This window comes from Petromyzon marinus, chromosome 78, assembly GCF_048934315.1.
Source record: "Petromyzon marinus isolate PM22_M1 ecotype Great Lakes invasive population chromosome 78, UKy_Petmar_22M1.pri1.0, whole genome shotgun sequence".
Classification (NCBI taxonomy): domain Eukaryota; kingdom Metazoa; phylum Chordata; class Hyperoartia; order Petromyzontiformes; family Petromyzontidae; genus Petromyzon; species Petromyzon marinus.
The window spans coordinates 1898000-1924761 of NC_133744.1; the positions used below are offsets into that span (position 1 = coordinate 1898000).

At 51.4% G+C, this 26762-nt stretch overlaps 1 protein-coding gene across 2 annotated transcripts in view; it reads right to left on the bottom strand.

Moving 5' to 3' along the window:
• The window catches only part of LOC116957594 (coiled-coil and C2 domain-containing protein 1A-like), a 78190-nt gene that overhangs the window by 28904 nt on the left and 22524 nt on the right, over positions 1-26762 (bottom strand). For both annotated transcript variants that reach the window (XM_076056792.1, XM_076056790.1), the window contains exons 13-18: positions 22494-22557; positions 20637-20821; positions 16708-16833; positions 14946-15004; positions 7233-7349; positions 5650-5723 (exon numbers count right to left, since the gene is read on the bottom strand). In XM_076056792.1, coding sequence (XP_075912907.1) covers positions 5650-5723; positions 7233-7349; positions 14946-15004; positions 16708-16833; positions 20637-20821; positions 22494-22557 — 625 coding nt within the window. The remainder of the gene's footprint in view (positions 1-5649; positions 5724-7232; positions 7350-14945; positions 15005-16707; positions 16834-20636; positions 20822-22493; positions 22558-26762) is intronic.

The window sequence follows — 26762 nt, forward strand, 5'->3', positions numbered from 1 at the left end:
TTTACCGAAAGAACCAAAGAAGATAGAGGCAACACGTTTATTATAACAAGGGTGACCTTAACACGAAGGGGTAACGGTCCATTCCACCCGATACTCTACGGAGGTACAGTAAAACCTTGGATTGCGAGCATAATTCGTTCCGGAAACGTGTTTGTAATCCAAAGCACTCGTATATCAAAGCACTCGTGTATCAGTTGTGATCACGTGACGCTCGACAGTACAAAGCGAATACACGTACACTGCTCGTATTGCAAGACCTCGCAGACCAAGTTACTCGCAATCCAAGGTTTTACTTTATTATGTATGTTGTATATCCTCCGGGCTAACGCCCCTAACACTGGGGAGGCTGATGTCGACCTGACCCTGGCTGGGGTCCGGGTCTCGTCTACAAGCTCCTCTTCAGGGTGACGGCTTCGGGTCTTCAAGTACAAACAACAGCAGCCGGACCCGTTCAGGGGTCCGGCTCTCTAGTCAGTCCCGGCTCTCTCCGCCCCTAGCCACTCCCTCCTTCTCGAACCTTCGAGCTGGACCTCGGTTGTGGACACGTCATCTCCGCAGCCCCCTTTTGGGGGTCCTGGGGCCCGTACCTCCGGTCACGAGACCCCCCCCCCCCCCGCCCCGCCCCCCCTCGTCCTGGGCTGGCACTACAACCGGGGAGCAGTGCCCACTACACATGTACTGTATACACAGCGCTCACTGTATACTGTACACACGTGTACACACTACATACAGCATACTGTGTTCAAACTGTATACACAGAGTACACGGTACCGTGTACTGGACTATACCGCATACTGTACCATACTGCAGCGTACCGCGCACTGTCTCATTCCACACACTGCTATCATAACCGCGTGCTACACACAGTATACACGGACGGTATACGTATAATCTTGATTTGAATCTCTCACATTGAAATAGCCACTTCCGTGCCCTCTAACTTCTCACGTTAACATCATGCTAATCATATTCTTGGTCCTTTCGGTAAAGTCACGGAGAAGGGAAATAATAAAATAAGAAAAATAAAACAATAAAATAAAATTCTCACGACGTTTCGGCCACAACACAAGCAGCCGTCCTCAGGTGAAGAACAGAACTGTCGGAAAGACAGCGCTCCACTGAACACCGCTAAGCTTGGCAGCGAATTTTAAGCTGGGTGGGAGGAGGAGAGCGCCTTGACAAAGGAGTTTACATATCAACAGAAGAATTTAGCACATTGATGACAAATGCAGATATGGGGTTGGTCACTCCATGTGGAATGTGTAGGCGGTAGGGGGGGGTCTCAAAGTCATTATACTCGTGTATTACGTAGGATCAGCAGTAATAAAGGGAGGGAAATTTTAATAATGAAGAACTGCAACAGCCCAAAGCACCGCGTATCAACCTAATGCATTATGCGGAAAACAAAAAAATCATGATCTCTCACATTAACATCATGCTAATCCCTCACATTAACATCATGATAATCTCTCACATTAACATCACGCTAATCTCTCACATTAACGTCACGCTAATCCCTCTCGTTAACATCACGCTAATCCCTCACATTAACATCACACTAATCCCTCACATTAACATCACGCTAATCTCTCACATTAACATCACGCTAATCTCTCACATTCACATCACGTTAACATCACGCTAATCCCTCACATTCACATCACGCTAATCTCTCACATTAACATCATGCTAATCCCTCACATTAACATCACGCTAATCCCTCACATTAACATCACGCTAATCTCTCACATTAACGTCACGCTAATCCCTCTCGTTAACATCACGCTAATCCCTCACATTAACATCACACTAATCCCTCACATTAACATCACGCTAATCTCTCACATTAACATCACGCTAATCTCTCACATTCACATCACGTTAACATCACGCTAATCCCTCACATTCACATCACGCTAATCTCTCACATTAACATCATGCTAATCCCTCACATTAACATCACGCTAATCTCTCACATTAACATCACGCTAATCTCTCACGTTAACATCACGCTAATCTCTCACATTAACATCACGCTAATCTCTCACATTAACATCACGCTAATCTCTCACATTAACATCACGCTAATCTCTCACATTAACATCATGCTAATCCCTCACATTAACATCACGCTAATCCCTCACATTAACATCACGCTAATCTCTCACATTAACGTCACGCTAATCCCTCTCGTTAACATCACGCTAATCCCTCACATTAACATCACACTAATCCCTCACATTAACATCACGCTAATCTCTCACATTAACATCACGCTCATCTCTCACATTCACATCACGTTAACATCACGCTAATCCCTCACATTCACATCACGCTAATCTCTCACATTAACATCATGCTAATCCCTCACATTAACATCATGCTAATCTCTCACATTAACATCACGCTAATCTCTCACGTTAACATCACGCTAATCTCTCACATTAACATCACGCTAATCTCTCACATTAACATCACGCTAATCTCTCACATTAACATCACGCTAATCTCTCACATTAACGTCACGCTAAACCCTCACGTTAACATCACGCTAAACCCTCACGTTAACATCACGCTAAACTCTCACGTTAACATCACGCTAATCTCTCACATTAACATCACGCTAATCCCTCACATTGACATCACGCTAATCCATCACGTTAACGTCACGCTAATCCCTCACATTAACATCACGCTAATCCCTCACATTAACATCACACTAATCCCTCACATTAACATCATGCTAATCCCTCACGTTAACATCATGCTAATCCCTCACATTAACATCACGCTAATCCCTCACGGTAACATCACGCTAATCCCTCACGTTAACATCACGCTAAACCCTCACGTTAACATCACGCTAATCCCTCACGTTAACATCACACTAATCCCTCACATTAACATCACACTAATCCCTCACGTTAACATCACACTAATCCCTCACGTTAACATCACGCTAAACCCTCACGTTAACATCACGCTAATCCCTCACGTTAACATCACGCTAATCCCTCACATTAACATCACGCTAATCTCTCACATTAACATCACACTAATCCCTCACATTAACATCACGCTAATCTCTCACATTATCATCACACTAATCCCTCACATTAACATCACGCTAAACCCTCACATTAACATCACACTAATCCCTCACGTTAACATCACGCTAATCCCTCACGTTAACATCACACTAAACCCTCACGTTAACATCACGCTAATCCCTCACATTAACATCACGCTAATCTCTCACATTAACATCATGCTAATCCCTCACATTAACATCACGCTAATCTCTCACATTAACATCACGCTAATCCCTCACATTAACATCACGCTAATCCCTCACATTAACATCACACTAATCCCTCACATTAACATCACGCTAATCCCTCACATTAACATCACGCTAATCCCTCACGTTAACGTCACGCTAATCCCTCACATTAACATCACGCTAATCCCTCACATTAACATCACACTAATCCCTCACATTAACATCACGCTAATCCCACACATTAACATCACGCTAATCCCTCACATTAACATCACACTAATCCCTCACATTAACATCACGCTAAGCCCTCACATTAACATCACGCTAATCTCTCACATTAACATCATGCTAAACCCTCACGTTAACATCATGCTAATCCCTCACGTTAACATCACACTAATCCCTCACATTAACATCACGCTAAACCCTCACATTAACATCATGCTAATCCCTCACATTAACATCACGCTAATCTCTCACATTAACATCATGCTAATCCCTCACATTAACATCACGCTAATCTCTCACATTAACATCACGCTAATCTCTCACATTAACATCACGCTAATCCCTCACGTTAACATCACGCTAATCTCTCACATTAACATCATGCTAAACCCTCACGTTAACATCACGCTAATCCCTCACGTTAACATCACACTAATCCCTCACATTAACATCACGCTAAACCCTCACATTAACATCATGCTAATCCCTCACATTAACATCACGCTAATCCCTCACATTAACATCATGCTAATCCCTCACATTAACATCACGCTAATCTCTCACATTAACATCATGCTAATCCCTCACATTAACATCACGCTAATCCCTCACGTTAACATCACGCTAATCCCTCACATTAACATCACGCTAATCTCTCACATTAACATCACGCTAATCCCTCACGTTAACATCACGCTAATCTCTCACATTAACATCATGCTAAACCCTCACATTAACATCACACTAATCCCTCACGTTAACATCACGCTAATCCCTCACGTTAACATCACACTAATCCCTCACGTTAACATCACACTAAACCCTCACGTTAACATCACGCTAAACCCTCACATTAACATCACGCAAAACCCTCACATTAACATCACGCTAATCTCTCACATTAACATCATGCTAAACCCTCACGTTAACATCACGCTAATCCCTCACGTTAACATCACACTAAACCCTCACGTTAACATCACGCTAATCTCTCATATTAACATCACACTAATCCCTCACATTAACATCACGCTAATCCCTCACATTAACATCACGCTAATCCCTCACGTTAACATCACGCTAATCTCTCACATTAACATCACACTAATCCCTCACATTAACATAGCTACTTCCGTGTCCAGGAGGCCGCTCTCCTCCTATCCTACAGTTGCTTGCTGATTTCTCACATTAACATCATCCTAATCTCTTATATTATCATAGCTACTGCCGTGCCCAGTTACACGCTAATTTCTCACATTAACATCACTAGCCCCGGCCACTTATTCATGGCCCTTGGGCTACACCCATTTCAAACCTTTTAAAACAGTCTGCCTCAGCAGCAGGCGACGCTTTCACACCTAATGATGAACCCTTGCGTTGACGCCCGAAACGTCGTCATTCAATTTTATTTAAACCTACGTGACTTTACCGAAAGAACCAAAGAGTACGGTGATACATACACAGTATAAACACAGTACATATACAACATACACATACATACAGTACACATGTTGTATACAGTATACACACAGGACACACATACATACATCGCACAGGCTGTTGACACACAATACATATACACAATACACAGAGTATACACCGTATACACACAGCATAAGCCTACTGTATACACATAGATATCGTACATACAGTACACGTATATTGTACACACTCTACACACGTGTACAGTATACACATACAGTACACATACACAGGAGTGGAGATGGCTTTGGGAGCAGCCTGCAGTACACACACATACTGCATACACAGTATACAAGTCTCTCTATCCACGTGTCTCTCTCTCCTCATGTCTCTCCGTGTTTCTCTCCCCATGTCTCTGTCTCTCTTTCTCAATGTCTCTCTCCCCATGTGTCTCTCTCTCCCCATGTGTCTCTCTCTCTCCCCGTGTCTCTCTTTCCCCGTGTCTCTCTCTCCCCGTGTCTCTCTCTCTCCCCGTGTCTCTCTCTCTCCCCATGTCTCTCTCGCTATCTCCCCGTGTCTCTCTCGCTATCTCCCCGTGTCTCTCTACCTCCGCGTGTCTCTCTACCTCCGCGTATCTATCACCCTGTGTCTCTCATGCTCTCCCCATATGTGTCTCTCTATGCGTGTCTCTCTCCCCATGTCTCTCTCTCTCTCACCGGATGGAGCAGGAAGGTTTATCCCCTTCACGATCAGCAACTCCATCTCCAAGACGGTGAGGTGAGAATTTATTCTGAAAAACAACAAAAATGTTACTCTATGGGCAGTGTTGAGTATATGAGGCAGTGTTGAGTTTATGGGCAGTGCTGAGTCTATGGGCAGTGTTGAGTCTATTGGCAGTGCTGAGTCTATTGGCAGTGCTGAGTCTATGGGCAGTGTTGAGTCTATGGGCAGTGCTGAGTCCATGGACAGTGTTGAGTCTATGGGCAGTGCTGAATCGATGGTGCAGTATTGAATCTATGGGCAGTGTTGAATCTATGGGCAGTGCTGAGTCTATGGGCAGTGCTGAGTCTATGGGCAGTGCTGAGTCTATGGGCAGTGCTGAGTCTATGGTTCAGTGCTGCGTCTATGGGCAGTGTTGAGTCTATGGGCAGTGCTGAGTCTATGGACAGTGCTGAGTCTATGGTGCAGTGTTGAGTCTATGGGCAGTGGTGAGTCTGTGGGCAGTGTTGAGTCTATGGGCAGTGCTGAGTCTATGGGTAGTGCTGAGTCTATAGGCAGTGCTGAGTCTATGGACAGTGCTGAGTCTATGGTGCAGTGTTGAGTCTATGGGCAGTGGTGAGTCTGTGGGCAGTGTTGAATCTATGGGCAGTGCTGAGTCTATGGGTAGTGCTGAGTCTATAGGCAGTGCTGAGTCTATGGACAGTGCTGAGTCTATGGTGCAGTGTTGAGTCTATGGGCAGTGGTGAGTCTGTGGGCAGTGTTGAGTCTATGGGCAGTGCTGAGTCTATGGGCAGTGTTGAGTCTAGGGGCAGTGCTGAGTATGTGGGCAGTGCTGAGTCTATGGTGCAGTGCTGAGTAAGTGGGCAGTGTTGAGTCTATGGGCAGTGCTGAGTCTATGGACAGTGCTTAGTCTATGGGCAGTGCTGAGTCTATGGGCAGTGCTGAGTCTATGGGCAGTGTTGAGTCTATGAGGCAGTGTTGAGTCTATGGGCAGTGCTGAGTCTATGGGCAGTGTTGAGTCTGTGGGCAGTGTTGAGTCTATGGGCAGTGCTGAGTCTAAGGTGCAGTGTTGAGTCTGTGGGCAGTGCTGAGTCTATGGGCAGTGCTGAGTCTATGGGCAGTGTTGAGTCTATGAGGCAGTGTTGAGTCTATGGGCAGTGCTGAGTCTATGGGCAGTGTTGAGTCTGTGGGCAGTGTTGAGTCTATGGGCAGTGCTGAGTCTAAGGTGCAGTGTTGAGTCTGTGGGCAGTGCTGAGTCTATGAGGCAGTGTTGAGTCTATGGGCAGTGCTGAGTATGTGGGCAGTGCTGAGTCTGTGGGCAGTGTTGAGTCTATGGTGCAGTGCTGAGTCTATGAGGCAGTGTTGAGTCTATGGGCAGTGCTGAGTATGTGGGCAGTGCTGAGTCTATGGGCAGTGTTGAGTCTATGGGCAGTGCTGAATCTATGGGCAGTGTTGAGTCTATGGACAGTGTTGAGTCTATGGTGCAGTGCTGAGTCTATGGTGCAGTGCTGAGTCTATGGGCAGTGCTGAGTCTATGGGCAGTGCTGGGTGTACGTGCGGCGCCAGGCAGTGGACACACCGGATGGCCTTCATGGTGCGCTTCTCCAGGTGCGACTTAGGCGGAGGCAGGCCCAGGCTGTGGGCCTTGCGCAGGAATTCCAACTGGGTAGCCACCTCATCCTCCATCGCCTCATACCTAGAAGTGCCCCCAGGGCATCATTCACCACACACACGCACACAGTACCCTCAAGGCATAAATCACCACACAGTGCCTCCAGGGCATCATTGACCACAGCTGTGTGACAGCTGTTCACCCCTTATCAGTGGTCTACTTCATTACAGACCATTCAGACCTTATTGGTCACCCCGTGCCCCTCATAAATCTCAACGTTCATCCTACAAAGTCACTATACACTACACTATACACTACACTACTATACCACTACACTACTATACACACACCACTACCATACCTGTTCACCCCTTATCAGTGGTCTACTTCATTACAGACCATTCAGACCTTATTGGTCACCCCGTGCCCCTCATAAATCTCAACGTTCATCCTACAAAGTCACTATACACTACACTATACACTACACTACTATACCACTACACTACTATACACACACCACTACCATACCTGTTCACCCCTTCTCAGTGGTCTACTTCATTACAGACCATTTCAGACCTTATTGGTCACCCCGTGCCCCTCTTAAATCTCAACGTTCATCCTACAAAGTCACTATACACTACACTATACACTACACTACTATACCACTACACTACTATACACACACCACTACCATACCTGTTCACCCCTTATCAGTGGTCTACTTCATTACAGACCATTCAGACCTTATTGGTCACCCCGTGCCCCTCATAAATCTCAACGTTCATCCTACAAAGTCACTATACACTACACTATACACTACACTACTATACCACTACACTACTATACACACACCACTACCATACCTGTTCACCCCTTATCAGTGGTCTACTTCATTACAGACCATTTCAGACCCTATTGGTCACCCCGTGCCCCTCATAAATCTCAACGTTCATCCTACAAAGTCACTATACACTACACTATACACTACACTACTATACCACTACACTACTATACATACACCACTACCATACCTGTTCACCCCTTATCAGTGGTCTACTTCATTACAGACCATTTCAGACCCTATTGGTCACCCCGTGCCCCTCATAAATCTCAACGTTCATCCTACAAAGTCACTATACACTACACTATACACTACTATACCGCTACACTACTATACACACACCACTACCATACCTGTTAACCCCTTATCAGTGGTCTACTTCATTACAGACCATTTCAGACCCTATTGGTCACCCCGTGCCCCTCTTAAATCTCAACGTTCATCCTACAAAGTCACTATACACTACACTATACACTACTATACCACTACACTACTATACACACACCACTACCATACCTGTTCACCCCTTATCAGTGGTCTACTTCATTACAGACCATTTCAGACCCTATTGGTCACCCCGTGCCCCTCATAAATCTCAACGTTCATCCTACAAAGTCACTATACACTACACTATACACTACACTACTATACATACACCACTACCATACCTGTTCACCCCTTATCAGTGGTCTACTTCATTACAGACCATTTCAGACCCTATTGGTCACCCCGTGCCCCTCTTAAATCTCAACGTTCATCCTACAAAGTCACTATACACTACACTATACACTACACCACTATACCACTACACTACTATACACACACCACTACCATACCTGTTCACCCCTTATCAGTGGTCTACTTCATTACAGACCATTCAGACCTTATTGGTCACCCCGTGCCCCTCATAAATCTCAACGTTCATCCTACAAAGTCACTATACACTACACTATACACTACACTACTATACCACTACACTACTATACACACACCACTACCATACCTGTTCACCCCTTATCAGTGGTCTACTTCATTACAGACCATTTCAGACCCTATTGGTCACCCCGTGCCCCTCTTAAATCTCAACGTTCATCCTACAAAGTCACTATACACTACACTATACACTACACTACTATACCACTACACTACTATACACACACCACTACCATACCTGTTCACCCCTTATCAGTGGTCTACTTCATTACAGACCATTCAGACCTTATTGGTCACCCCGTGCCCCTCATAAATCTCAACGTTCATCCTACAAAGTCACTATACACTACACTATACACTACACTACTATACCACTACACTACTATACACACACCACTACCATACCTGTTCACCCCTTATCAGTGGTCTACTTCATTACAGACCATTTTAGACCCTATTGGTCACCCCGTGCCCCTCTTAAATCTCAACGTTCATCCTACAAAGTCACTATACACTACACTACTATACCGCTACACTACTATACACACACCACTACCATACCTGTTCACCCCTTATCAGTGGTCTACTTCATTACAGACCATTCAGACCTTATTGGTCACCCCGTGCCCCTCATAAATCTCAACGTTCATCCTACAAAGTCACTATACACTACACTATACACTACACTACTATACCGCTACACTACTATACACACACCACTACCATACCTGTTCACCCCTTATCAGTGGTCTACTTCATTACAGACCATTTCAGACCTTATTGGTCACCCCGTGCCCCTCATAAATCTCAACGTTCATCCTACAAAGTCACTATACACTACACTATACACTACACTACTATACCACTACACTACTATACACACACCACTACCATACCTGTTCACCCCTTATCAGTGGTCTACTTCATTACAGACCATTTCAGACCTTATTGGTCACCCCGTGCCCCTCATAAATCTCAACGTTCATCCTACAAAGTCACTATACACTACACTATACACTACACTACTATACCGCTACACTACTATACACACACCACTACCATACCTGTTCACCCCTTATCAGTGGTCTACTTCATTACAGACCATTTCAGACCTTATTGGTCACCCCGTGCCCCTCATAAATCTCAACGTTCATCCTACAAAGTCACTATACACTACACTATACACTACACTACTATACCGCTACACTACTATACACACACCACTACCATACCTGTTCACCCCTTATCAGTGATCTACTTCATTACAGACCATTTCAGACCTTATTGGTCACCCCGTGCCCCTCATAAATCTCAACGTTCATCCTACAAAGTCACTATACACTACACTATACACTACACTACTATACCACTACACTACTATACACACACCACTACCATACCTGTTCACCCCTTATCAGTGGTCTACTTCATTACAGACCATTTCAGACCTTATTGGTCACCCCGTGCCCCTCATAAATCTCAACGTTCATCCTACAAAGTCACTATACACTACACTATACACTACACTACTATACCGCTACACTACTATACACACACCACTACCATACCTGTTCACCCCTTATCAGTGGTCTACTTCATTACAGACCATTTCAGACCTTATTGGTCACCCCGTGCCCCTCATAAATCTCAACGTTCATCCTACAAAGTCACTATACACTACACTATACACTACACTACTATACCGCTACACTACTATACACACACCACTACCATACCTGTTCACCCCTTATCAGTGGTCTACTTCATTACAGACCATTTCAGACCTTATTGGTCACCCCGTGCCCCTCATAAATCTCAACGTTCATCCTACAAAGTCACTATACACTACACTATACACTACACTACTATACCGCTACACTACTATACACACACCACTACCATACCTGTTCACCCCTTATCAGTGATCTACTTCATTACAGACCATTTCAGACCTTATTGGTCACCCCGTGCCCCTCATAAATCTCAACGTTCATCCTACAAAGTCACTATACACTACACTATACACTACACTACTATACCACTACACTACTATACACACACCACTACCATACCTGTTCACCCCTTATCAGTGGTCTACTTCATTACAGACCATTTCAGACCTTATTGGTCACCCCGTGCCCCTCATAAATCTCAACGTTCATCCTACAAAGTCACTATACACTACACTATACACTACACTACTATACCGCTACACTACTATACACACACCACTACCATACCTGTTCACCCCTTATCAGTGGTCTACTTCATTACAGACCATTTCAGACCTTATTGGTCACCCCGTGCCCCTCATAAATCTCAACGTTCATCCTACAAAGTCACTATACACTACACTATACACTACACTACTATACCGCTACACTACTATACACACACCACTACCATACCTGTTCACCCCTTATCAGTGATCTACTTCATTACAGACCATTTCAGACCTTATTGGTCACCCCGTGCCCCTCATAAATCTCAACGTTCATCCTACAAAGTCACTATACACTACACTACTATACCGCTACACTACTATACACACACCACTACCATACCTGTTAACCCCTTATCAGTGGTCTACTTCATTACAGACCATTTCAGACCTTATTGGTCACCCCGTGCCCCTCATAAATCTCAACGTTCATGCTACATCCAGCATCATCGGGCAATAGACAAAAAAAAACATTAATTTTGCACGTATTGAAATGGCTGTGTGGACCTGTAAACCATACGGGTTGACAGGTTTGGGTGTGGCGCACAAAGTTACCGTAAGGCACCGACTGGGTGCTGGCAACGCCTCTGGGGTTGGGGTGCCAGGCTGGAGGGGCGGGGGCACGTCCGTCGCCTCGCGGACAACGCCATTCCGAGAGTTGCCTCGCGTGGCAATGAAAAGATGCCCCGAGCACAAAGGAGCTCTCTCCATGTGACCCCAAAAGCTCACAAACCGAGGATTGCCCCCTACTTCACGTGAAGATGCAGGGAGAAGGGGGGTGGGATCAGCACACTGGCACGTGAGTGACGCCCTCCTGGACAAACGCCACCTTCGCCAATCTCTTCCGAGACATTTTGGGAGTGGCGGTGTGTGGGGTGGGTAACGAAAAACGAGCAGGACCTTGCAAGCGATCCGACCGTCCTGATGCCCGGCATCGACCCCCCCAAGGTGCAAGTGGGTGCGGCTGAAACACTTCCGGCACGTCCAGGGAGTGCGTTGCCACTTCCGACCACCGCTGGGGCATCGTTTTACTACGGAGTGACCGCCCACTGCTGTGTGAATTCGGGGGGGGGAGGGGGGGTGGACACCAGGAGACCGTGGGGCTCTCAACGTCTTCAGCTGTGCAGTCGGTCAGGACGCGCCGGGCGGATCGGTGGTGCCCTGCACGTGATGGAGGAGGAGGAGGAGAGTGGCTCTGTGGCTATGTGGGGCGCGAGGACGTTCCACTCCAAGAGCAGTTATTTATTCCTCATCATCTATTTTGTGAAGGTGCAGTGGCATCGGGAGATGCCACTGCACGTCCTGTGGAACCGGCCCGTGTGTGAAGCACAAGACGCGCTGCCCACACCACCTACAGCACGGCAGCTGTGGGGCACTGCACTCCGTGTGCAGTGCCAGCCCCTGAGGGGCTAGGGGGTGAGAGCTGTGGGGCACTGCACTCCGTGTGCAGTGTCAGCCCGAGGGCTAGGGGGCGAGAGCTGTGGGGCACTGCACTCCGTGTGCAGTGCCAGCCCCCGAGGGCTAGGGGGCGAGAGCTGTGGGACACTGCACTCCGTGTGCAGTGCCAGCCCCCGAGGGCTAGGGGGCGAGAGCTGTGGGACACTGCACTCCGTGTGCAGTGCCAGCCCCCGAGCGCTAGGGGGCGAGAGCTGTGGGGCACTGCACTCCGTGTGCAGTGGCAGCCCCTGAGGGCTAGGGGGCGAGAGCTGTGGGGCACTGCACTCCGTGTGCAGTGTCAGCCCGAGGGCTAGGGGGCGAGAGCTGTGGGGCACTGCACTCCGTGTGCAGTGCCAGCCCCCGAGGGCTAGGGGGCGAGAGCTGTGGGACACTGCACTCCGTGTGCAGTGCCAGCCCCCGAGGGCTAGGGGGCGAGAGCTGTGGGACACTGCACTCCGTGTGCAGTGGCAGCCCCCGAGGGCTAGGGGGCGAGAGCGCCTGGAGCGGCGCAGGGGTGACAGGGGGGGCCATGGCACTCCGGATGAACCCGGAGGGGCCTGGTAACCGGAGGTCGCATCCCGGGGGCCCCCAAAGAGGGGGCTGGGGTCACCACGGGACCGGGACCAGGACCTCCTCGAAGGTTCGAGAAGGGAGGCGTGGCTAGGGGCGGAGGAAGCCCCGGGGATGACGATATACGCCGGAACCCTGAACGGATTCGGCGGTTGTTGTTGATCTGAAGACATGAAGCCGTCCCCCTGAAGAAGAAGCCCCCCGAGCCAAGACCGGGACTCAAGTTGGGGGTCCGGGCTTGACGGCCTCCCCAAGTCGTGTTAGGGCCTCGTTAGCCCGGAGGGGCGACACTCCCCAGGTTACCTGGTGGAAGGGGCAGCTACCCCTTTGTGCTGGCGAGTGATGTTAAAATAAACGTGTTGCCTCCGGAGAAGCCTCGTCTCCATCTGTACCCACCACAAGCGCATCCGGCGTCTTTCGACTGTGGGAAGTCACGTGAAATAGCATTCGCCAAATATTCTAGATTGGAAGTTTTCGCGACTGCAATGATCCACACTCTGTGGTTCTTTCGGTGAAGTCGCGCAGGGTAAAAAAAATAAAAAAATAAAGTTGATCAAATCACGACACAAGCTTCCGTCATCCGGTGGCAAGGTTGTCTCCCATCCCACTCTTCCCCCCGCCCCGCGCTGCCCTCCCCCCCCCCCATCCGTGGTGCTTGACTACCATGCCCATGAGCTTCTCTAATCCCCGTCCCCCACTACTCATCCACACCACCCCCACCACCACCCTGCATCCGTCCTCCCTGGCTCCTCCTCCCCCGTTCTTACCCTATATAATCTCACGTCACAAATAGCTCTCTCTCTCTGTCTGTCTCTCTACTCACCACAGTAATTTTGCTGTGACTGTTGCCACCTGTGACGGAGGCTTCTTGTGTCGCGATTTGATTAACTTATTTTTTTACCCACGTGACTTTACCGAAAGAACCAGAGCGTTCGCCAAAGCAACGACTAAAAGTCGTCACGCGCTGCTCCAGGGAGGTCCATTCCGATCGCTCCGTCTGAACATGAGGCTTTCAGCCGGCGTTCCCCTCCACCCCCCCGATCAAGAGAAAGCTGTCTACAGGGTTAACCGTGGTTATCTCATCTTGACACAGCGCCTTCATCCAAGGCGCTTTCGCAAGGGTTACGAGCGGCGCGATGAGATTAGCCAGAGGCGATGCGGTCGATAGGGATGGGGTTATGGGGAGGGAGGCTGAGTGAGAACGGGAATTGTGGTGGGTGCCTCGGGGCGGAGGGAAGAATGGGGCCAGGTAGCAGAGGTGGGTGTGGTGGGGGGGGGTCTTGATGGGGGAGTGGTAACCGGACAGCGAGGCTGCTCGCTCACCCTAACACCTTTTGGATTCGGAGAAAACCTCGTACAATCGATGTCGACTCGCTTGGCGACGTGGCCAATCGTCTCGTCGAAGTTACCGACTTGCCCCTCAAAGGCTGGACAGGCTCACCGCGGCCGAGGGTCGAGTCAGCGGCGAGAAGGCACTGATCTCGTTTTTAATCTCCAGAGTGGCCGGGGAAGAGCACTTCTCAAATGTAGAACGGAAGAAGGGAGGGATGAGAGGGAGGGAGGAGAGGGAGGGGAGGGAGGAGAGGGAGGGGAGGGAGGGATGAGAGGGAGGGAGGAGAGGGAGGGGAGGGAGGGGAGGGAGGGAGGAGAGGGGAGGGGAGGGAGGGAGGGGACTCACTTTGCCATCTCCGTGATGTTGCCCAGGAGTGTAAACTGGTGAGCTATCTCCTGGCATTTCTGGAACAGAACCCAGAAGGACAAAAAGACAGAGAGCTGTCACCCTTTCACGTGTCTCTCTCCCCCCGTGTCTCTCTCCCCTCGTGTCTCTCTCCCCTCGTGTCTCTCTCCCCTCGTGTCTCTCCCCTCGTGTCTCTCTCCCTCGTGTCTCTCCCCCTCGTGTCTCTCCCCTCATGTCTCTCCCCCTCGTGTCTCTCCCCCTCGTGTCTATCTCCCCTCGTGTCTCTCTCCCTCGTGTCTCTCTCCCTCTTGTCTCTCTCCCCCGTGTCTCTCCCTCGTGTCTCTCCCCCTCGTGTCTCTCCCCCTCGTGTCTCTCCCCTCGTGTCTCTCCCCCTCGTGTCTCTCCCTCGTGTCTCTCCCCCTCGTGTCTCTCCCTCGTCTCTCCCCCTCGTGTCTCTCCCCTCGTGTCTCTCCCCTCGTGTCTCTCCCCCTCGTGTCTCTCCCTCGTGTCTCTCCCCCTCGTGTCTCTCCCTCGTGTCTCTCTCCCCTCGCGTCTCTCCCCCTCGCGTCTCTCCCTCGTGTCTCTCTCCCTCGTGTCTCTCACCTCGTGTCTCTCTCCCCTCGTGTCTCTCTCCCCTCGTGTCTCTCTCCCCTCGTGTCTCTCTCCCCTCGTGCCTCTCTCCCCTCGTGTCTCTCTCCCTCGTGTCTCTCTCCCTCGTGTCTCTCCCCTCGTGTCTCTCTCCCCTCGTGTCTCTCTCCCCTCGTGTCTCTCTCCCTCGTGTCTCTCCCCCTCGTGTCTCTCTCCCCTCGTGTCTCTCTCCTCGTGTCTCTCCCTCGTGTCTCTCTCCCCCGTGTCTCTCTCCCCTCGTGTCTCTCCCCCTCTTGTCTCTCCCCTCGTGTCTCTCCCCTCGTGTCTCTCCCTCGTGTCTCTCCCCCTCGTGTCTCTCCCCTCGTGTCTCTCCCCCTCGTGTCTCTCCCCCTCGTGTCTATCTCCCCTCGTGTCTCTCTCCCTCGTGTCTCTCCCTCGTGTCTCTCTCCCCCGTGTCTCTCCCTCGTGTCTCTCCCCCTCGTGTCTCTCCCCTCGTGTCTCTCCCCTCGTGTCTCTCTCCCTCGTGTCTCTCCCCCTCGTGTCTCTCTCCCTCGTGTCTCTCCCTCGTGTCTCTCTCCCTCGTGTCTCTCTCCCTCGTGTCTCTCTGCCTCGTGTCTCTCTCCCTCGTGTCTCCCCCAGGTGTCTCTCTCCCTCGTCTCTCTCCCTCGTGTCTCTCCCCCACGTGTCTCTCTCCCTCGTGTCTCTCCCCTCGCGTCTCTCCCCCTCGTGTCTCTCCCCTCGTGCCTCTCTCCCCTCGTCTCTCCCCTCGCGTCTCTCCCCTGTGTCTCTCTCCCTCGTGTCTCTCCCCCTCGTGTCTCTCTCCTCGTGTCTCTCCCCCACGTGTCTCCCCGTCTCTCTCTCTGTCCCCGTGTCTCCCCGTGTCTCTCTCTCTGTCCCAGTGTCTCCCTGTGTCTCCTCTCACGTGTCTCTTCTCCATGTCTCGCCGTATCTTCCCCGTGTCTCCCAGTGTCTCCCCGTATCTCTCTGTCTCCCCGTGTCTCCCCGTGTCTCTCTCTCTGTCCCAGTGTCTCCCCGTGTCTCTCTCTGTCCCAGTATCTCCCCGTGTCTCTCTCTGTCCCAGTGTCTCTCCATCTCTCTCTCCCTATGTCTCCCCGTGTCTCTCTCTTTCTCCCCGTGTCTCTGTGTCCCAGTGTCTCCCCGTGTCTCCCCTCACGCTATGCTGTGCCCTGAGGATGTGACCGAGCCGTGAGAACTCCTCGTGGTGTCGTTCCGAGTCCCGAGCCTCGCGTCGAGAGACAAACTCAAAGTCCGAGTCCGGCAGCGGAGGTGGTGCCGGAATCTACAATCGCAACCACACAACCACAAAACCAAACAACCACAACCACACAACCAAACAACCACAATCAGCGTCACCACAATCAGTGCCACAATCATCACAACATTAACAACCACAGCCACAATCACTACCACAATCACTACCACAATCACCACCACAATCACCACCACAATCATAACCACAATCATAACCACAATCACTACCACAACCACAGCAACCCTGGTGCTGAGGAGCGAGACACTGGGACAATGGTGAAGACGATGGTAGTGACGGTGATAGTGAGAGAGACAGGGTGCTATGGTAGTGATAGTGAGAGAGACAGAGCGCTATGGTAGTGATAGTGAGAGAGACAGAGCGCTATGGTAGTGATGGTGATAGTGAGGGAGACAGAGCGCTATGGTAGTGATAGTGAGAGAGCGCTATGGTAGTGATAGTGAGAGAGACAGAGCGCTATGGTAGTGATAGTGAGAGAGACAGGGCGCTATGATAGTGATGGTGAGAGAGACAGAGCGCTATGATAGTGATAGTGAGAGAGACAGAGCGCTATGGTAGTGATGGTGAGAGAGACAGAGCGCTATGATAGTGATAGTGAGAGAGACAGGGCGCTATGGTAGTGATGGTGAGAGAGACAGAGCGCTATGATAGTGATAGTGAGAGAGACAGAGTGCTATGGTAGTGATAGTGAGAGAGACAGAGCGCTATGGTAGTGATGGTGAGAGAGACAGGGCGCTATGATAGTGATAGTGAGAGAGACAGAGCGCTATGGTAGTGATAGTGAGAGAGACAGGGCGCTATGATAGTGATGGTGATAGAGACAGGGCGCTATGATAGTGATGGTGAGAGAGACAGAGCACTATGATAGTGATAGTGAGAGAGACAGAGCGCTATGATAGTGATAGTGAGAGAGACAGAGCGCTATGATAGTGATAGTGAGAGAGACAGGGCGCTATGATAGTGATAGTGAGAGAGACAGAGCGCTATGATAGTGATGAGTTCCCGTCACCGTGGCGATGACAGAGACAGGGCTACTAGGGTAGTGATGAGTCCCCGTCACCATGGCGATGAGAGAGACAGGGCTACTAGGGTAGTGATGAGTCCCCGTCACCATGGTGATGAGAGAGACAGAGCTACTAGGGTAGTGATGAGTCCCCGTCACCGTGGCGATGAGAGAGACAGGGCTACTAGGGTAGTGATGAGTCCCCATCACCATGGCGATGAGAGAGACAGGGCTACTATGGTAGTGATGAGTCCCCGTCACCATGGCGATGAGAGAGACAGGGCTACTAGGGTAGTGATGAGTTCCCGTCACCGTGGCGATGAGAGAGACAGGGCTACTATGGTAGTGATAAGTTCCCGTCACGATGGCGATGAGAGAGACAGGGCTACTAGGGTAATGATGAGTCCCCATCACCATGGTGATGAGAGAGACAGAGCTACTAGGGTAGTGATGAGTCCCCGTCACCGTGGCGATGAGAGAGACAGGGCTACTAGGGTAGTGATGAGTCCCCATCACCATGGCGATGAGAGAGACAGGGCTACTATGGTAGTGATGAGTCCCCGTCACCATGGCGATGAGAGAGACAGGGCTACTAGGGTAGTGATGAGTCCCCGTCACCATGGCGATGAGAGAGACAGGGCTACTATGGTAGTGATGAGTCCCCGTCACCATGGCGATGAGAGAGACAGGGCTACTAGGGTAGTGATGAGTCCCCGTCACCATGGCGATGAGAGAGACAGGGCTACTAGGGTAGTGATGAGTCCCCATCACCATGGCGATGAGAGAGACAGGGCTACTATGGTAGTGATGAGTCCCCGTCACCATGGCGATGAGAGAGACAGGGCTACTAGGGTAGTGATGAGTCCCCGTCACCATGGCGATGAGAGAGACAGGGCTACTATGGTAGTGATGAGTCCCCGTCACCATGGCGATGAGAGAGACAGGGCTACTAGGGTAGTGATGAGTCCCCGTCACCATGGCGATGAGAGAGACAGGGCTACTAGGGTAGTGATGAGTCCGTCACCGTGGCGATGAGAGAGACAGGGCTACTAGGGTAGTGATGAGTCCCCATCACCATGGCGATGAGAGAGACAGGGCTACTATGGTAGTGATGAGTCCCCGTCACCATGGCGATGAGAGAGACAGGGCTACTAGGGTAGTGATGAGTCCCCGTCACCATGGCGATGAGAGAGACAGGGCTACTATGGTAGTGATGAGTCCCCGTCACCATGGCGATGAGAGAGACAGGGCTACTAGGGTAGTGATGAGTCCCCGTCACCATGGCGATGAGAGAGACAGGGCTACTAGGGTAGTGATGAGTCCCCATCACCATGGCGATGAGAGAGACAGGGCTACTATGGTAGTGATGAGTCCCCGTCACCATGGCGATGAGAGAGACAGGGCTACTAGGGTAGTGATGAGTCCCCGTCACCATGGCGATGAGAGAGACAGGGCTACTATGGTAGTGATGAGTCCCCGTCACCATGGCGATGAGAGAGACAGGGCTACTAGGGTAGTGATGAGTCCCCGTCACCATGGCGATGAGAGAGACAGGGCTACTAGGGTAGTGATGAGTCCCCGTCACCATGGCGATGAGAGAGACAGGGCTACTATGGTAGTGATGAGTCCCCGTCACCATGGCGATGAGAGAGACAGGGCTACTAGGGTAGTGATGAGTCCCCGTCACCATGGCGATGAGAGAGACAGGGCTACTAGGGTAGTGATGAGTCCCCGTCACCATGGCGATGAGAGAGACAGGGCTACTAGGGTAGTGATGAGTTCCCGTCACCATGGTGATGAGAGAGACAGGGCTACTAGGGTAGTGATGAGTTCCCATCACCGTGGCGATGAGAGAGACAGGGCCACTAAGGTAGTGATGAGTCCCCGTCACCATGGCGATGAGAGAGACAGGGCTACTAGGGTAGTGATGAGTCCCCGTCACCATGGCGATGAGAGAGACAGGGCTACTATGGTAGTGATGAGTCCCTGTCACCATGGCGATGAGAGAGACAGGGCTACTAGGGTAGTGATGAGTCCCCATCACCATGGCGATGAGAGAGACAGGGCTACTAGGGTAGCGATGAGTCCCCGTCACCGTGGCGATGAGAGAGACAGGGCTACTATGGTAGTGATGAGTTCCCGTCACCGTGGCGATGAGAGAGACAGGGCTACTAGGGTAGCGATGAGTCCCCGTCACCATGGCGATGAGAGAGACAGGGCTACTAGGGTGATGATGAGTTCCTGTCACCATGGCGATGAGAGAGACAGGGCTACTAGGGTAGCGATGAGTCCCCATCACCGTGGCGATGAGAGAGACAGGGCTACTAGGGTAGCGATGAGTCCCCGTCACCATGGCGATGAGAGACACAGGGCTACTAGGGTAGTGATGAGTCCCCGTCACCATGGCGATGAGAGAGACAGGGCTACTAGGGTAGTGATGAGTCCCCGTCACCATGGCGATGAGAGAGACAGGGCTACTAGGGTAGTGATGAGTCCCTGTCACCATGGCGATGAGAGAGACAGGGCTACTAGGGTAGTGATGAGTCCCCGTCACCATGGCGATGAGAGAGACAGGGCTACTAGGGTAGCGATGAGTCCCCGTCACCGTGGCGATGAGAGAGACAGGGCTACTAGGGTGATGATGAGTTCCCGTCACCGTGGCGATGAGAGAGACAGGGCTACTAGGGTGATGATGAGTTCCCGTCACCGTGGCGATGAGAGAGACAGGGCTACTAGGGTAGCGATGAGTCCCCGTCACCGTGGCGATGAGAGAGACAGGGCTACTAGGGTGATGATGAGTTCCCGTCACCGTGGCGATGTCCACTGGCACTCCGGCCTGGCAGTGCTCCAGGAGGGCGTCCACTCCACGACGCTGCTTGAGCAGCGTCTTGGCACCCGCCAGGTCCCCACTCTCCTTGCAGCGCAGCGCAGCGGCGTGCAGCAGGGTGCGACGTCGCTGCAGCATGCGCAGCTGCAGCTGCTGCTGGCAGGCAGCTACACAGTGGGTGGGTGAGAAGGTGAGTGAGTGGGTGAGTGAGTGGGTGGGTGAGTGGGTGGGTGGGTGGGTGAGTGGGTGGGTGAGTGGGTGGGTGGGTGAGTGGGTGGGTGGGTGGGTGAGTGAGTGAGTTGGTGGGTGAGTGAGTGAATGAGTTGGTGGGTGGGTGAGTGGGTGGGTGGGTGAGTGGGTGGGTGGGTGGGTGAGTGAGTGGGTGAGTGAGTGGGTGGGTGAGTGGGTGAATGAGTGGGTGAGTGAGTGAGTGGATGATTGGGTGAGTGGGTGAGTGGGTGGGTGGGTGGATGAGTGAGTGGGTGGGTGAGTGGGTGGGTGGGTGAGTGAGTGGGTGGGTGGGTGAGTGAGTGAGTTGGTGGGTGAGTGAGTGAATGAGTTGGTGGGTGGGTGGGTGAGTGGGTGGGTGGGTGGGTGAGTGGGTGAGTGGGTGAGTGGGTGGGTGGATGAGTGAGTGGGTGAGTGGGTGGGTGAGTGAGTGGGCGAGTGGGTGAGTGAGTGGGCGAGTGGGTGAGTGAGTGGGTGAGTGAGTGGGTGGGTGAGTGGGTGAATGAGTGGGTGAGTGAGTGAGTGGGTGAGTGAGTGAGTGAGTGGATGATTGGGTGAGTGGGTGGGTGAGTGGGTGAGTGAGTGAGTGAGTGGGTGAGTGGGTGGGTGGATGGGTGAGTGGGTGGGTGGATGAGTGAGTGGGTGAGTGAGTGGGTGAGTGAGTGGATGAGTGAGTGGGTGAGTGGGTGAGTGGGTGGGTGAGTGGGTGAGTGAGTGGGTCAGTGGGTGGGTGGGTGAGTGAGTGGGTGAGTGGGTGGATGAGTGAGTGGGTGAGTGAGTGAATGAGTTGATGGGTGGGTGAGTGAGTGAGTGGGTAGGTGGGTGGGTGGATGAGTGAGTGGGTGAGTGAGTGGGTGAGTGGGTGGGTGAGTGAGTGAGTGGATGGGTGGGTGGGTGGATGAGTGAGTGGGTGGGTGGATGAGTGAGTGGGTGAGTGAGTGAGTGAGTGCGTGGGTGAGTGAGTGAGTGAGTGGGTGAGTGAGTGAATGAGTTGGTGGGTGGGTGAGTGGGTGGGTGGGTGGATGAGTGGGTGGGTGGATGAGTGAGTGGGTGAGTGGGTGAGTGGGTGGGTGGATGAGTGAGTGGGTGAGTGGGTGGGTGAGTGAGTGGGCGAGTGGGTGGGTGGATGAGTGAGTGAGTGGGTGGGTGGGTGGATGGGTGAGTGGGTGGGTGGATGGGTGAGTGGGTGGGTGGATGAGTGAGTGGGTGAGTGAGTGAGTGAGTGGGTGAGTGAGTAGGTGAGTGAGTGGGTGAGTGAGTGAGTGGATAATTGGGTGAGTGGGTGAGTAGGTGAGTGAGTGGATGAGCGAGTGAGTGAGTGAGTGGGTGAGTGGGTGGGTGGATGAGTGAGTGGGTGAGTGGGTGGGTGAGTGAGTGGGTGAGTGGGTGGATGAGTGAGTGGGTGAGTGGGTGGATGAGTGAGTGGGTGAGTGGGTGAGTGGGTGAGTAAGCAGCGGTGTGCAGCAGGGTGCGGCGTCGCTGCATACTGTATGGGTAGGCAAGTAGGTGAATAGGTATGTCAGTGGGTAGTTGAGTAGGTGAGTGGGTAGGCGAGTTCGTAGGTGAGTAGGTGAGTGGGTAGGTGAGTAGGTGAGTGGGGAGGTGATTTACCTGGTGATTTTGTGACTGGCTGGGTAGGTCCAGGAACTGGCTGGGTCGTGGTTGGAGGAGCCACCTGGACACAAAGCCAAAGCTCCCTCGTGTAGCTTTACAAGACTGGCGGGGCAAGTGCTGTTAGCACCACCATCATCACGACCAATTATCACCACCATCATCATCACCAACATCATCAACATCGCCATCTATACCACCAATACCCACCATTCTCCACTATGTGGCGGTGACGTCACCACGGCGCCTCTGCCAGGCTAGGTACACTTTAACTTTAATGCGACGTGAATTGTCGAATGCTCGCTGGCAGGAGGTCACGGGGCAGACCCAGGTGCCACGGGTCGACTGACTGAGATGACTGGCAGATGCACCACCTGTGCCCCCTACTGTGCCAACTTGCTGTGCTTTAGCCACCCAGCACTCCGCTCGTTGTTGTGAGCGTCGCTCCTCTGCCCTCCGTTGTTGTTGGAGGGTGACCGGCCTCCAACTGCCCAGTAGCGTCCTTCACGAGCCTCCTCCACAGAGGCCGATCTTGACACCGCTGGTACCAGTCATCGGCAAGTCCACTCAGCTCCACGTCCTCCTGTACCACATCACTCCATCTCTTCTCTAGCCCGTGCCGCGTCCGCTTAGCCCCCTCGATCCGGCTTAACAAAAGCTGTTTCGGCATGAGGTGGCTGGGCATGCGGGCTACATGACCCAGCCATCGCAGCCTTGCCCACCGGAGGAGCTCACCGATGGGATCTTGCCCAGATCTTTCAAGGATTTGTGAGCTCCTCACACAATCCAGCCTGGTTAAACCGAGGATGGATCATAGGCAGGCCAGCCTAAATGTTTCTAATCGGCGAAGATGTTCCATTACGGGGGTCCACGTTTCGCATGCGTAGAGAAGAGAGGGAATGGCCGTGGCCGAGAAGACCTGAAGCTTCGTGCCGAGTGATAGACCAGGTAGCTTCCACACAGCGTTACACAACCGATGAAAAGATATTGCAGCTCGACTGATTAGGAGTGAGACCTTTGCTGTCAAACCGGAGCCGGTCATGAGCACACTGCCCAGGTATGGGAAACTCTCCACTCTCTCCAAAACTGCCCTATCACCAATTGGGAGTTGTGGGGGTGGAATGTCCGATGGCACAAAATACCCAGGCAGGTGATTAGTTTTGGTGGGGCTGATGGTAAGGCCCCACCTGTTAGTGGCACGCTCCAGTCTCAGCAGCAGCGTCTCCAACTCCTCCTCTGAATGAGCAGCTATTACCAAATCATCAGCATACATAACGTGAAACACGGCAGGACGAACTCTTCGGCCGTGGCTGACCACTGCTATAACGCTGTGGGCTCTCATGATATTGTTATCTCCGACACCAAAGTGCTCTGCAAGCCGTCTGGATACCACCAAAGATTTGTCCATGAAGCCATCCAGATATACACACAACTTCAACCAATCTGAGCAATCATTGGAAGGACGTTATTAACCAGGTAAAGTCTTAACTGACTGTGATGTTTCCATCCTACCTGCCTATGTCAGCTGTTATTTCATGCTAATTTCTCACTTCAACATCATGCTAGTCTCTTATATGATCATAGCTACTGCCGTGCCCAGTTACACGCTAATTTCTCACGTTAACATCGCTAGCCCCGGCCACTTCTTTATGACCCTTGGGCTACACCCATTTCAAACCTTTTAAAACAGTCTGCCTCCAGACCATGCTTTCCCACCTGATGACGGACGCTTGTGTTGCGCCCGAAACGTCGTGATTCATTTTAGTTATTTTAATTTTATTATTTTTATTTTCATCTATGTGACTTTACCGAAAAAACCAAAGAGCATACATTACGTGGTTGAGCAACAGGGAGCCATCCCTTGACCGTACCCGGGCATCGATCAGCCTCCCATTGTATCTGTACCAAATGGAAATTCCTCCGGTACAGCTAATGAAGGCTTCACGAACTACGTGGTCAAAATAGATATTAAATAATGTGGGAGCCAGAGGACATCCCTGTCGCACCCCAAGGTGTACAGGGAATGGCTCCGACTCCCGGCCACATAGTTTTACCCGAGCCGGCTCACCATCATGAAGGTCCTTAATGAGCGTGAGCAGAGGGTCAGGCACTCCGAAAGCATGAAGAACAACCCAGAGCCCAGGCCTACTGATGGTATCATAGGCCTTGACCAGGTCAATAAAGCAGAGATGTAGGTCTTGTTGGAATTCCCTACACCTTTGCTGTAGCAGACGGACAGAGAACATGGCATCTGTGCAGGACCGCCCTTTCCTGAAACCGCATTGGGGCTCCGCAAGCCTCTCCTCAGCATGCCTGGTAAGGGAAATGTTGAATAATCCTTGCCAGGACCTTTCCTGGCACATTGAGGAGTGAGATGCCCCTGTAGTTGTTACAGTCTGTGCGGTCCCCCTTCTTAAAGAGGGGGACCACCAGGGCATCCTTCCAATCCTGTGGAACCCGTCCAGTGGTCCAGACTGTTGTTATGATGTCATGTAGGGCAGTCTGTGCACAAACGCCACCCTCCCTTAGCATTTCACTTGGCAGATCATCTCTGCCTGGTGCTTTTCCTGGTCTCAGACTCTAGATCACCTTCAGTACTTCCTCAACAGATGGCACGTCAGCCAGCCACTCACAGGGGGTGACTTCTTCCAATATTTGAGGCACGGCACCACAATGTTTTCCAGGCTCAGGGATCCCCCCCCCCCAACCCCTGTAAGACCTCCTCAGCAATCCGCGACCACCACCCATCCTTGCAACGCCTCACGGCTCTCCAAATCTCGAAGCGAAGGCTGTGGTAAGCCTCCTCATTCTCCGACGTGGGATGCTGTATATGTTGGGAGTGAGCCTGTCGCTATTTCTCAGTCAGCCAGAACACCTCCTCCGTCAGCCAGGGTCTCTTGAAAGCAGCCATTGTAGCTGCATGAGCCACAGTTCTAAACCTCGAATAAGTAACCACGACCACCACTCCGCGCCTGTGGTTGATGGGAAGGCGAACCCACAGTAGCCTAGGGCTAACAGCTTCCCACACCTCACCGCCATGCTCCTATGCCGCCATCATAATTTTGTTCAGACGAACAGCCACTCCCTGTTGTTTGGCAGTCTCCTGCCCCGAGTCGAGGACTGTCCACCCCTCATGGTGACAGGAGTCAGAGCCGGTCCACCGGACCTCCTGAATACCACAGAGGTCCGGTCCAGCTCCCGACAGAGGAGTGGCAGCCTCTCCTCCGCAGTGAGCGTTTGGACATTCCACGTGGCCACACGCAGTGGCTTTTTTGATGTTTCTGGAGGAGCCCCGAGGGTAAAGATTCAGTCTCCTGGCTCCGTCAAATGGGGTTTGGCCAGGAGATGTCACAGAAGCCTGCCCCCCAGGGCCTCTGTCACAAGCTTCACTCTATTCTATGGTTCTTTCGGTAAAGTCACGTAGATAGAAACAATAATAACAATAAATAAAAATGAAAATAAAGTGAATACAAATAATACAAATATCACGACGTTTCGATCCCAAATAAAGTGAATAAAAAATAATAAAAATATCACGTTTCTATCGCAACACAAGAGGTCGACCACTTGTGTTGCGATCGAAATGTCGTGATATTCACTTTATTTTCATTTTTATTGTAGTGTTATAAAAATGTTTATCTACTTGACTTTACCGAAGGAACCATAGAAAGTGAATTCCTGCAGCCACAAAAGTTTTAAGTCAATTTCAGCTTCATTCTATATTTTCCATATGCTTTTGTGGTAGTTGATATGAAAGTGGAGGGGTTACCAGCCCCTAGCACCCATCCAGAGCCCCAGTTTGGCCACTTTGGTGGCTACAAGCACCATCAGGACAATATCAAATTTTGGAATTGGCCTTCCATCCATGGTATTGCTCATATGCACAACCATCACCACTACCATCATCACCACCTCTATCATCACCACCACCACCTCTCTGTACAAAGCAGGTAGCGGGAACTCTCTCAACACTCTCCCCATCCTCCCCACCGTCGCCTCTCTCCCCACTTTCCCCACTTTCCCTGTACCAGATGGGTAGCGGAAGCTCTCTCCCCACTCTCCCCACTCTCCCGACTCTCCCGAGTCTCTCCATCTTCTCCCGACTCTCTCCATCTTCTCCCGTCTCTCCCATCTCTCCCGTCTCTCCCGTCTCTCCCCACTCTCCCCACTCTCCCCACTCTCCCCACTCTCCCCACTCTCCCGACTCTCCCGAGTCTCTCCATCTTCTCCCGTCTCTCCCGTCTCTCCCGTCTCTCCCATCTCTCCCAT